General features: G+C 41.8%; 3 protein-coding genes across 7 annotated transcripts in view; 1 reads left to right on the top strand and 2 right to left on the bottom strand.

The window, feature by feature from the left end:
• Positions 1-655, bottom strand: part of LOC109462193 (catenin beta-1-like) — a 27,605-nt gene extending 26,950 nt beyond the window's left edge. The window contains exon 1 of one of the 2 annotated variants that reach the window (XM_019758714.1): positions 551-655. The gene's annotated coding sequence lies outside the window, so the exon portion shown is untranslated. The other variant, XM_019758713.1, reaches the window with a different exon arrangement.
• On the top strand, positions 416-4,709 carry LOC109462199 (28S ribosomal protein S35, mitochondrial-like). The gene is given in 7 exon segments (XM_019758724.1): positions 416-448; positions 450-504; positions 2,088-2,292; positions 2,755-2,848; positions 3,307-3,456; positions 3,678-3,745; positions 4,148-4,709. Coding segments are annotated over 7 exon segments (990 nt in total). The 3' UTR covers positions 4,533-4,709.
• Positions 4,710-5,310: 601 nt separating this feature from the next.
• LOC109462197 overlaps positions 5,311-11,965 on the bottom strand; it is a 23,715-nt gene continuing 17,060 nt past the window's right edge. Inside the window, exons 1-8 of one of the 4 annotated variants that reach the window (XM_019758720.1) lie at positions 11,840-11,959; positions 10,708-10,872; positions 10,026-10,145; positions 9,468-9,600; positions 9,189-9,236; positions 8,578-8,666; positions 7,632-7,751; positions 5,311-7,064 (exon numbers count right to left, since the gene is read on the bottom strand). In XM_019758720.1, the coding sequence (XP_019614279.1) occupies positions 6,789-7,064; positions 7,632-7,751; positions 8,578-8,666; positions 9,189-9,236; positions 9,468-9,600; positions 10,026-10,145; positions 10,708-10,872; positions 11,840-11,950 (1,062 nt within the window). In that variant the 5' untranslated portion in view covers positions 11,951-11,959 and the 3' untranslated portion in view covers positions 5,311-6,788. Of the gene's footprint in view, positions 7,065-7,631; positions 7,752-8,577; positions 8,667-9,188; positions 9,237-9,467; positions 9,601-10,025; positions 10,146-10,707; positions 10,873-11,839; positions 11,960-11,965 lie in introns of those variants that run through there. The other 3 variants (XM_019758719.1, XM_019758722.1, XM_019758721.1) reach the window with 3 other exon arrangements.

Genomic DNA, 11,965 nt, shown 5'->3' with positions numbered 1-11,965 from the left:
TCTAGCACCAATTTCCACACACTTCCCCAGTTTAAAGACCTTAAAACCACATTTACAGAGTCGGAAATAAGTTGTAGAAGCTAGAAACTTCAGTGTTTGAAGCTCGTTTGCTGGATTAAAGCTCAAAATTGCACCGACTCGCAGGAAAGCTGCACAAAGAGGCCGAAAGCCGACACCACTCGAGTTGAGGTTGTATACAAAATTTGCACCCAAGCGGGCGGCGGACCTCCGACACCAAATGCTGAAAATTACCAATTTCTTTCCTCAGAATAACGTTCAAAACTTGTCTTACCTGTCCCAAAGGACCCTAGGTATGGAGCTTCGGGGACGTTTCCTTGCTTTGCTGAGGTAAAAGCGAGCAACAAGTCGAGTTTGCCACCTCTATCCGCAGCCAGCCAGAAAATTCAAACCCAAGATGGCGTGGTCTAACGAACCTGGGCATGCACCTCGGAGCCCTCCGCCAGAAAATAGTCCAACAAAACAAACCTTCTTTCTTTCCCTTTAGTCCACTGAATCAAACATCTAGCATATGAATTATATAAAAACTGACCTTTTCTTAGAAGTTCGTACACTTGTAGCTCAGATAGAGGCTTTCTTGGTGAACTTTGGGATTTTCAAGTGCCACACAAATGCGGATTGTTCTATGACCCGACCGCTTCACGATACTAATTGGGATTCGTCCATTTTGCAGACAACAGGAAAGGTGTCGATATTAGATGCAGAAAGGAAACTAAAAATGAAATTAACTCATAAAATATAACTTGATTGTATATATTTCTAACCATTGGCAATGTATATTCTTTGATCAAGAAATTCTTTTGCTTGAAATAGGTAGTTATGAGTGATTCTTTCCCTGTCAATATTCCAAACTCCCCTTCTTTATTGTAAACTATGACTTGGACGAGCCCACTCAGTCGATTGGAATGCGACAGCCGCGCTGCAAACAAAGGAATGCTAAAAACAAGAAAGTTAAACAAATCTGACCAAAAATTCACAATTTTCTTCAATATTCCTGTGCAGAAAGATTCAATTTACGCCCCATCTTCATTTCCTGCCAAAATAATGAGGCAAACTATTTACTTTCAATATTTTCCTGTCCTTGTTTTGGTTTAGTCATGTGACCTTCTTTCAGGTGTTCCAGACTTCTCAGGTTTCCGACCTTCGGCCCGCCTGTGTCTGGGTACGTCACAGGAATGCGTTTTTCCTCTTTATTCATTCCAGAATCATTCGCGAGGAAAAACCGTCAATAAAAGGAACCACAACACCGTTTAGGTTTCCCTCCCACACAAGTGGGGGGATTACAATGGAATGAGTCAGTTTCCTGAAGCAGGTGAGGTCACACACCTGAGCGTGGGCTGGGGCAGGGCGAGGTTCTCAGGTGTCAATGTTGACTCAGCAGGCTGCATGAGATTGGGGCCATTTAACATCAGAACAGCAGCCGTTGTGTAACGTTATATCGCACAGGAAACGAGCTTTGCTTATCGAACTGTCCATCTGTAACCACTACTTTGCTTCCCTATTCATTGAACTTTGCTTAGATTTTCAGCCTCACAAAACTCAGCAAAGCTGAAATATGTATTGGTGAAAGAAGAAAATAAAACAAAGTTATAAAACTGTACCTGAACTAGCTACAACATTTTCCCGCCATTACTTAATAATATGCGCATTATTGTGAAGTTTGCATCTTTGTATTTTCCTAAGAAGGGTATTTTCCTAAGAAGGGTGCCAAAAAGGATTGTAATCTGCCCAGAATTCTTACGCGTATCATTAACTAACGTTGCTAGGCATCAAATTCAACACCAAGCTCTCCAATCCGCTATTCTGCAAAGTTTAGGAAAGTAAAATAAATGAACTTGGAAATGGTTGGCGCAAGGCTAGCTAGCAGTGCTAGTATTAGCGCCATTATTTTCCGCTAGAGGGCGCTTCTGAGTGGTGTACTCACACTGTCAGCCAGAAACTCTGGTGCGAGACTCCGCCAGTGACCATCATGGCTGTCGCTTGCAGAAACACGATTCCTTGCTTATCCAAACGGTTACAAAACTCACTATTCGTGACCTACAACACTGTACAACGAGCGTCTTCGCTAGCTCAGGATCCAGGGAACCAGAGAGGCCCTCAGCGAGGCAGGAGAAGAAGGGACGACGGGATAGTTAACCCTAGCAGACGACCCATGGTGCCAAGGACAGCGAAGATGGCGGAGGATCAGGACTGGCCCAGTGTCTGGCCGACTGCGGCCACGTTCAAACCGTCCGCTGTGCCGCTACCTGTGCGGATGGGCTTCCCTCTCAACAGGCAGGGCTTCTTCTCTATCGTTTATAGGTCATAACTGTCATAATTGCCGGTTAGTCTCATGCTTTGGAAGTATTGGAAACAGAATTTCAAGTATCAAGCTCAAGTTCCATAAATTTTCAAATGGATATATCGGTATATAACTTTATACTTTATACTTTAAAAACAAGTTATACTTTTCGACATGGGCTGTTTGTGGCAGCAATATTTTTCTTCTTCAGTCTCAGTAAATTTGCAGATTTAAAACCCAACCCGCTCACCCAGAAGTGGCACAGGTGAAGACGATTAGATTAAAGACCAGTCAATTTTTGTCATAGATCACATGTACAAAATCAAGTTTATATCATCAGTACAGTACAGTTTGTTCCTAGTGTTGTTGCATTGTTAGGAGACTCTAGTGCTAGTATCTGGTATGTAATATTTCTTACACCATGTACTGACATACATACCACTGTGTACCAACAGGGGAGTACAGCCTGACAAATTCGGCAACAACGAGCTCCGGAAGATCCCAAACTTTCTCCATCTGACGCCGGTAGCAGTGAAGAGGCACTGCAAGGTGCGAATTTTGTTTGTTTGTTTTGCATAACTGGTAAACAGCCTTAAGGCATAACACGTAATTTTGTATCAGTAGTAAGTACAAGCTGCGTAAAACCAGACTGTAAGGTTTGAACCACTCACACTGGGAAGGACCCTACTCTAACATAGACCTGGAGGATGTGTAGAGGTGCTACGCCCCCTGGAGGGGCATGTGGAGCTGAGTGAGTGAGTTCTTTCACATGCTCGAGGTGTGGCTTCTCAAATACAAGACTTCTGGCTTTAGCAAAGTTTATGTCCCATCTGAGAGGACATCCCTTACCAAACCTAGTCTAGGTACTCATTTCCACCTGATTCAAATGAGAAAATAGGTGTGAAGTGCCTTTCCCAAGAGCAGAACATCAGAGCCTGCCAGGGATTCGAACCCAGAACCTTTAGATTCTACAACCCTAACCGCAAGACCACCCTCCCTCCCTGCAGGTTCTGAAGCAGTTCTGTACCGACTGGCCGGCTGCGCTGGAGACAGACGAGGCTTGTGAGGAACATTTTCCCCTGGAGGTCATCACGACGGACTATGTGCTGTCTGGGCCGTCATTGCGACATCCTGATGCCAGGATCGTCACATTAAAGGTAGAAAATCACCCATGAGTAAATGTATGAGGTTGGCAAGAGACTGTATACATGTAAAAATGTTTTGTTTTTTTTCAAAAACCAGTGGGTTTGGAACTGTACTGTGGGTTTGGAACTGTGATTCTGAAGCAGCAATGCCTAGCTTCAGCACGAATCAGAACCAGTCATCGTTGTCAGAACTTCTCAATTTTTTCTCATGTTCCATCTTCACACTCTCACAGCTCAAACTGTCCCGGCTGCAACTTGACGAACACGCCAGGAAGAAAATTCTGAAGCTTGTCGGCGACAGGTTTGTTTGTTTGTTTGTTAGTGATTAATCACCATTAGTAAAAATCAAGTCATAAATTTGTATTTACTTAACTTCCTAGAGTTCTTTCTTACACAAATACTAGAATATATAAATCCCCCTTGAATAGATTATACCATCTTAGACAACACAATCACTTAGGAAGCCTAACGATAAGAAATGAGACAAAATCATCAGCTGTGTCTATCAGTTTCTGGGAAGTTAGAATCTGAAATGCCAAGGTTTCTTGTACAGATTGTGTTCTTTCATGACAAGAATGATGCTTTGTTAGTATGTATCTGTAGAACCTAAGATCACACAGGCAGCCTTATTAGCTGGCTACAACATGGTTTTGGCATGTGCTATTTTCTCGAAATAAACAAATGTTTTTATGTATCAATTCAGATATGACAAGGAGTCAGACATCCTCACCATCACAGCAGACAGATGTCCCCACCGCAGACAGAACTATGACTACACACGCTACCTCCTGACCGTGCTGTACCTGGAGGCCTGGAAAACTGAACCCTGGGAGGCCGGCATCACTCCCGAGGATCGTGACGAGTTTCTGTGGGAGGGCAGCCCGTCGGAACACAACATCCTCAGCACCATGAGAGCCATCCAACAGGCTGACAAGGGAGGCAGTGATACACCAGAGGAGGACATTGTACAGAATTCTGATGTACAGCTGTATAAACAGGCTGTGGTGAACCAGAAGAACCATGGAGAGAGTTCTGAACATGTGCAGGGTTACAAGGACTCAGTCAAAAGGCTACTGGGACTAAACTGAACTGTTAGATTGAGACTGAGAGACTCTGTGGGTAGTGAAATCAAAGAATTGTTGTTCATACATAGATTTTTACATTAACTCAAGTTGATATACTGTACAATGTACTGTGATCTAGCAATGTCATAAAAATGGAAACTAGCTATGATTACTCCTGATTAAATCTTGTACATAAATCTATTTGTGTGGTCTTTATTTTCATGGTTTAGCTTTACCAAGAAGGTTAAATACTACTACATGTACATGTACTTCCTTGGCTTTACCGGTACTAATGAAATGATGAAGATACCTTTCAACAGACAAGAACAGTCAAGGTTTCCTGAGTACAACATGCCAGACAAGGTTTATTACTTATGTTAGACACACTTAAGTGACAGACAACAGTGCACAGATACACAGAAAAATACATTTCCATATAAGGCCACACCAATTTAATTTCTTGGTTAACGGATTTTTGTAGAAAAATAATGGAGCGGGCGGGCGAAAAAAAAATAAAAACAGGCCTAGGCATCGTATTATGGCCCAAAATGGTACGATAGGAGCCATGAAGTCAACACACCAGGCTGGTTCAAAATTTAAACAATGAATTTTGAACTTTTAATGATACCATTGCATTGAAAGATGGAATAACTGTAACAACTAGGATGAAAAGGACTGTTTTCAACTGTTCAGGGCAAAATATGAGCATTTTGCAGTTGATTCTGAATTTTTATTTTTATTTGCAAATCAGAAAAAAATGAAGCGGCGAATCCGTTAACCAAGAAATTAAATTGGTGTGGCCTAACCTGTTAAAAACTGCTGTCATGCAGTGAAAATACATCTCAGAAAAAATACAGTGAAAGTACATCTCCATATTATCTGTTAAAAGTGCCATCCAACTGCAAAGTACCATTGTCATAAAACCACTTCCTTTTTATAAAAGTTCAACATATTTTCCAATATTTGTAGTGGTGACAATAAATACAGTAGTGATCTGTACATTACAATATAACAGTCCATTTGAGGAGTTCAAAACAGCCTAAACACAAGTGTGCAGAAATATTCACGTTTCCTTTGTCTTTAGTTTGATTAATTACTTCTGTACACGTAGCCACTATTGGTCATGAGTGTGTTGTTTGAAACTATGACTGTAAAGTTTACGCTAGATTTTCTCCTTCATGTTGCATAGCTCCATCTGGTTACCCGAGTTTTTTGGCCACAAAGGGATCAACACAACATTTCCAGGTTTCAGGAAAAGTTATGATTTTATCAGTGAAAAGGATGATTTTAAAAACATGATAAAGGACTTTAATTTGTCAAGCAAGCCCTTATGGAATACCAGTAAGTGACAGAACTTTTTAAAAAGATTCTTCATTCTTGCAAAACAGAACAATCCCTAAAAGCTCTCTTCCATTCATATGTGTGTTACTGAGTTCAAGGCACGCCTAAGATTTACAAAATTTTGAGTTATTGCTACCTTGCAGTGTAATTTGTGCAGAATCTATCCATCTTTCTTGGGCAACTGATTTCCATTCTATTTTCTATGTTATTACTATTAGGTCTAGACATCAAATAAGAATTAGCAAACTTGTCTTGTGCATCTTTGATTGAAAATGTCAGTAAAAATAGCTGCACAGTACTTGGATGTCAGTAATTCCAGCTGTACAGTAACAGTTACAGTAACAGTTCTGTCTATCCCTCTTCTGTAGCATATAGATGAGTGTGTTCATTGGTAGCCTTTTGTTCAAACCTACTATAGTTGTTGAGCCCCTTTCTTCCTCTTCACTATTTATGGAGAGGAAAAAAGAGACTTTACAGCTATAATATCAATAGGTTTACCATCAGCCTACCAATATACATGTAGTTAGTAATACCGTAGCCATTACTTGTGCATTTTTGATAGAAAATGTCATTAAAAATAGCTGCACAGTAGCTGGATGTCAGTAATTCCAGCTGTACAGTTATTGTTGTAACAGTAACAATCCTGTCTATCCCCCTCCAGTAGCAGTAAGTCCAGAGATTTAAGTATTATAGATCATTGGTAGCCTGGTGTTGAAACCTACTATAGCTACCGAGTATCTTCCTCTTCACTATTTATGGAGAGGGAAAAAGAGACCCTGCAGCTACCACAGTAGGTTTGGGTATCAAGCTACCAATGAATTACATTGTGTAGTAATAAAAAAACTTGTGCATTTTTTTATTAAAAAAGTCAGTAAAAATAGCTTTATGACTGTTATTTTCATTCTAGCTGTACAGAAACTGTAACAGTATCAGTCCAGCCTATCCCCCTCCAGTAGCAGTCAGCCCTGAGATGAGAGTGTTGTAGTTAACAGACATGTGGACGCTCTCGTGGTCGCGCAGCGTGCGCAGGTAGTTGAACGATGCCTTGTGGTCTTCGCTGGACAGGTTGAGTCGGTTGTAGATCAGCGAGAGACCGCTGTTTCTCGCGTCCTCCACGACTGCGACCGCCTGGGCGTTGGCGCGCGACGTGATCAGACTGGACTGGGCCGTGCCGTTCTGGGAGATCTCACGGGCTTCGTTTTCAATCTGTTCCACCTGGGATTAGAAATAAAAGGCGATCAGAGATGGCACACTTCACTCCTGTACCCATATACTAGTACTTCTATTGATCCTTAGGGATCTCTCACGCACAAAAGCAGCAGAACTGAGTATGTCAGTATGTATGGCAATGCTGTATTGCATACATTGCTGATCACAGAAGTAGTAGATGGTCATTCTTGTGTTACACAACCTCTTTCTGTCATGAGCAGATTGGAACTTGCAGCTATAGGCCTGATGCAAGAGAACCATTCAGAACTAGACATAGTCACATAGGAGCTCAGGCTTATTTACCACTAGGAAAATCAGTCGAATAAGAATTTAAGCTCAAGGTTCTATGTCACTATGGAACCAATTCATCACAGCCTCACAACAGTGGCCACTAGGTAGACAATATTAGTCTGACAACAGTTGGTCCATGTTGGCACATATACAAAGTGACATAAATCAACAGGATCAATATGTTCATAATTCTCCTGCTCAGAGATGTTGGTATAAGACTACAGAAGTATTGCTATATAGTCATTCATTATACATGTTAACCATTAGCCAGACCAAACTTGCCTCTGCCTCTGTCTGTTTCCTGACAATGGTGGCATCCTGCAGGTACTGTTCCTGTTCTGCATCCAACAGCTGTGTGAGGGACAGCAGAAACCTGTCCTGGACATCACTGGGGATCAGAACCTGGAACAGCAAAGGTACAGCTGTGTAAGGGGCAGTACAAAGCTATCCTGCACATGCACTAAGAAACAGCAAAGAATAGCTATGACAATGTAACAGTGGGGTTCAAGCGCCACTAACTTTTCCATTCCAAGTGGTCCGGACCTTTTTGAGTAGTCGTGTTAGTGCACTGGTTTCATAAGCTGGATGCCCAGGTTTGGCATGGGTTTGAGTCCCAGCTTTCCGGGAGTCAGGAACTCAGTCAACTCTTTCCTATTTGTTTCACTGCTTCCCACACTGGTGAGAGTGCCAAATCCTCACTGTTATTTATTTCAACAGCACATGGAATTATACAAAGGAACAGCAAAGGAATTAGCTTTGCCAAGGGTAGAAGAAACATATCCTGTACGTCACTGCGGATCAGCTCATGGAACAGCAAAGTTACAGCTAGCTACAACTAGTAGTATCACAAAAGAACAGCAAAGAAACAGCTTTATCTAGGATAGCAGAAACATGTTCTACATTGGGGATCAATGTATGGAACAGCAATGAATTGGTAAAATCAGAGACAGCATTCACTGCAATCAGCTATGCTTGGGACAGCAACAGGACAGCTATGTTAGGGTCAGCATACAAGATAGCAAAGATATACAAAGTATACAGGAAGGTATACTGACGTTTTGTGGTTGAATGTTGAACTGAAAAAAGAAAAGAGGAAAGCTCTACACGCAGCACTTCTGCTACTGTAACAGGATTTGACAGCAAATGAGGAAGAATATGGTGAAACAAGAAGCGTGTTGCAGAAGTCTACTGATTAGAACAAAGGCACAGTTGTACTACTACTACTTACCCTGCCTATCTGGAAGTACTTGACATCCACAAATAGCCCTTTGTCCTCTTTAGTGCAGTTGCTGTAAGGCTTACAGCCTTCCACACAGCCTGAAAACAACATAGAAACCTATCACTGAAGTGTTGGTAGTTGGTTCCACTGGTGGTGACAGAGAAGACAGACACTATATGTACAGTAATGCATCTACATGAATTTATTGAAATGTACAGTAATTTACAGGTTCCTTGTGCTAGGGAAATACAATGAACAGTGGGCTATGGCTTAACACATGACATCCTGTGACACTAGTTAGTCTTCAAGTTGAGTTGGAAACATCAGCCGGGATTTGAACTCATAGCCTTTTGGTTAAAAGGGAGGGTTGCTAATTACAGGACAACACATGCTAGACCCACACTTGTAAAGATTTAAACCTGTATTACCATACATTAGGAAATATCTTACAGTTACCCATAAACAAGCTTTTAACCAGAGCTCTGATCCACCTTAAGCTGACGTCACATTTTCCATGTGACAAGCTTTGGGTTATTTCAACTTGAGAAGGATCAGAGTGCAGATCAAAAGCTTGTTCCTTGTGTGATAGATCATAGAAAGCTTCAAGTCTTCACCACTACCTTCAGCAGTCGGGTCAACTGGTGCTTTTTCTAGATCAAGGAAGCTGTCTGTAGAAGAGAGATAAGAAAGACAAGAAAGATGAGAGAGGGGGGATACACACTTAGTTTGGAATTGTGTTCTCTCTGTAAAAGTGCCACCTACAGTGATTACATATAGCAGATAGAAGCAGAACTCAAGTCAGAAGCTCTGAATAAAATGTCTGATAGACATCGAAACGTAAACATAAGCAAGGTGAGAGAAGTAGCATGGTGCTGTGAAAGAAAATGCCACTGTCCTACCTTCAGTTAAGTCCACACAGTCCTTTTTACAGCAGATCCCGCCCAGCCTGAGTTTGACGGCGTCTCTCAGCGTGTCCTCCACAAGCTTCCTCTCACCGATGTACTGTCTGGTGTTGAACTGGGGTGCTGTGCCCTGGGAGGAGGGTGGGGTGATAAACATCTAGTAAGTAATATGTATCACAGTAAGGGGTATAGTGTGTGTGTGTAATATTTGTGTGTGTTACATCACAGTGTACTGAGTACTGGGTGACTGGAATATTCTTACAGGGATTTTAAATGAAAGAAAAATGTGAACAATACCTTATCAGACACACCTATGGTTATATTCATTGTTGGGAGCAATGTCCAGTTAGGAAAAAGTTTTTCCAAATTTTATTTAAAATGTAGGTTGTGTTTGTTTGGCACTTGATGTGTCAGTGTTTACAGATTGAGATCTCACGCAGATAGATCTGGTCAACAGTTTGTTACCTTGCGGTATGTCAAATTTCCTTAGCTGTCGTTTACCGGTAGTTCTTTTATAGAGAGCTGTTAAAAGTTTTTTGTTTTACATTAGTTTACCTTGATGGCATCGATGGCGCTGGTCCTGATGACAGGATGGTAGAACCTGTCGTACGTCTCGTGAAGCAGCGGCATGTCGTCTTTACGCAGGAAGTACTGGAACCGACACGTCACCTGGATCTGGGGAGAGGGCAAAAAAATATACATGTATACACAGAATAATGTAATAGATAATGTTAAGTCAACTTACATGTTGCTGTAAAGTTTTGTCTTGTCAGCAGGGCAAGCCATTTGTAATAGCGACTGGCTAGTTGGGCTGCCCTGGCTATATGGGTTGTCAAACCAATAAATATATTAAATATATTTATTTACTTACAAAATGTACTTGTTGAATTTTTATACAACTGAGTAACTGTGGAAAGATATGTAAATGATACACCTCTTAAAGAAGAGGACTCAGATGATGACAATTTGTAAATGACTTATCATTCATAACTTATTCACGCATCAATTCAGATACTCATTTATATACAGGTTAAACTTGCCTTCTGATTCATTCTCCATCACTGATGAAAGACAGCAAATACTGAAAATGAAATTTCTCACTCCTCAGAGTGCTTCCTCACAGTATATTTGTACAATGTATTATTGTTCTACCTGGATATGTACCATTCATCAACATGAATTTGTTCCTAACAGTGTTTTTTTATCACCCTAAAGCTGTGCCGATATCTTGACTTACCTCCAGTTTATCGAAGGAGAAAATGGCGATGTTGGTGAGCTCCTCAAAGTGGGCGTCGGCCTTGAACACCTTAAACTCATAGTCTGGTCCCACAAAATGTCTGCCGCTGCTGTAGACCCAGTCCAGACTCACGGTGCCTGTCGACTTCCTCTTCAAGAAACCATACTGCAGGGGAAGATGTTAAGTCATCTCATTTTGTAGGCTGTTTGTTGATCCCCAAACTGAAGATTATATGACCGACTTCCAGTTCCAACCATGTGGTTTTTTGTTACCAGTAACATTACAACGTAACAGTTAATTTCACCAGCACAAGGGTGGCAAAGTGGTCTTGTGGTTTAAGGCTTGCTGACAAAGAATTAAAAGGTTCTGGCTGGGGTCGAATACTTAATATAGCAAGGCATAGTAATTGGAAGCTGAGCCCATCCCTCTCCCCCCACTGCCTTTTACCTCCCCAACCGAAATCAGGTACTTTAAATTAAATTATTGTACACCTGGGTGGAGTGTGGAACGTCATATGAAGTGCCCATACCAAAAACACAACATCCAGCAGCCAGAAATCCCAGGGATCAGGTTAGGGTTAGGGTTAGGGTTATCTCCCAGAGTAAGACAGTTACCTGATAGTACTGTAGATCAGAGAAGCTGAGTGGAATCAGGATCACCACCAGTAAGGGTTAGGGTTAGGGTTAGGGTTAGGGTTATCTCCCAGAGTAAGACAGTTACCTGATAGTACTGTAGATCAGAGAAGCTGAGAGGAATCAGGATCACCACCAGTAAGGGTTAGGGTTAGGGTTATGGTTATGGTTAGGGTTAGGGTTAGAGTTATCACCCAGAGTAAGACAGTTACCTGATAGTACTGTAGATCAGAGAAGCTGAGAGGAATCAGGATCACCACCAGTAAGGGTTAGGGTTAGGGTTAGGGTTAGGGTTAGGGTTAGGGTTAGGGTTAGGGTTATCTCCCAGAGTAAGACAGTTACCTGATAGTACTGTAGATCAGAGAAGCTGAGTGGAATCAGGATCACCACCAGTAAGGGTTAGGGTTAGGGTTATGGTTAGGGTTAGGGTTAGGGTTAGGGTTAGGGTTAGGGTTAGGGTTAGGGTTAGGGTTAGGATATCTCCCAGAGTAGAGAGTTACCTGATAGTACTGTAGATCAGAGAAGCTGAGAGGAATCAGGATGACCACCAGTAAGGCAATGATGCCAAACGGGATCCCGATGATGTAGGCCCATTTACTCTGGTCTCCCATAGTGCTTCAGGCTGG

The sequence above is a fragment of the Branchiostoma belcheri genome, unplaced genomic scaffold, assembly GCF_001625305.1.
Source record: "Branchiostoma belcheri isolate BF01 breed outbred unplaced genomic scaffold, Haploidv18h27 scaffold113, whole genome shotgun sequence".
Lineage (NCBI taxonomy): Eukaryota > Metazoa > Chordata > Leptocardii > Amphioxiformes > Branchiostomatidae > Branchiostoma > Branchiostoma belcheri.
The sequence above is the reverse complement of the archived record's forward strand: the minus strand, read 5'-3'. Positions and strand labels throughout refer to the sequence as shown.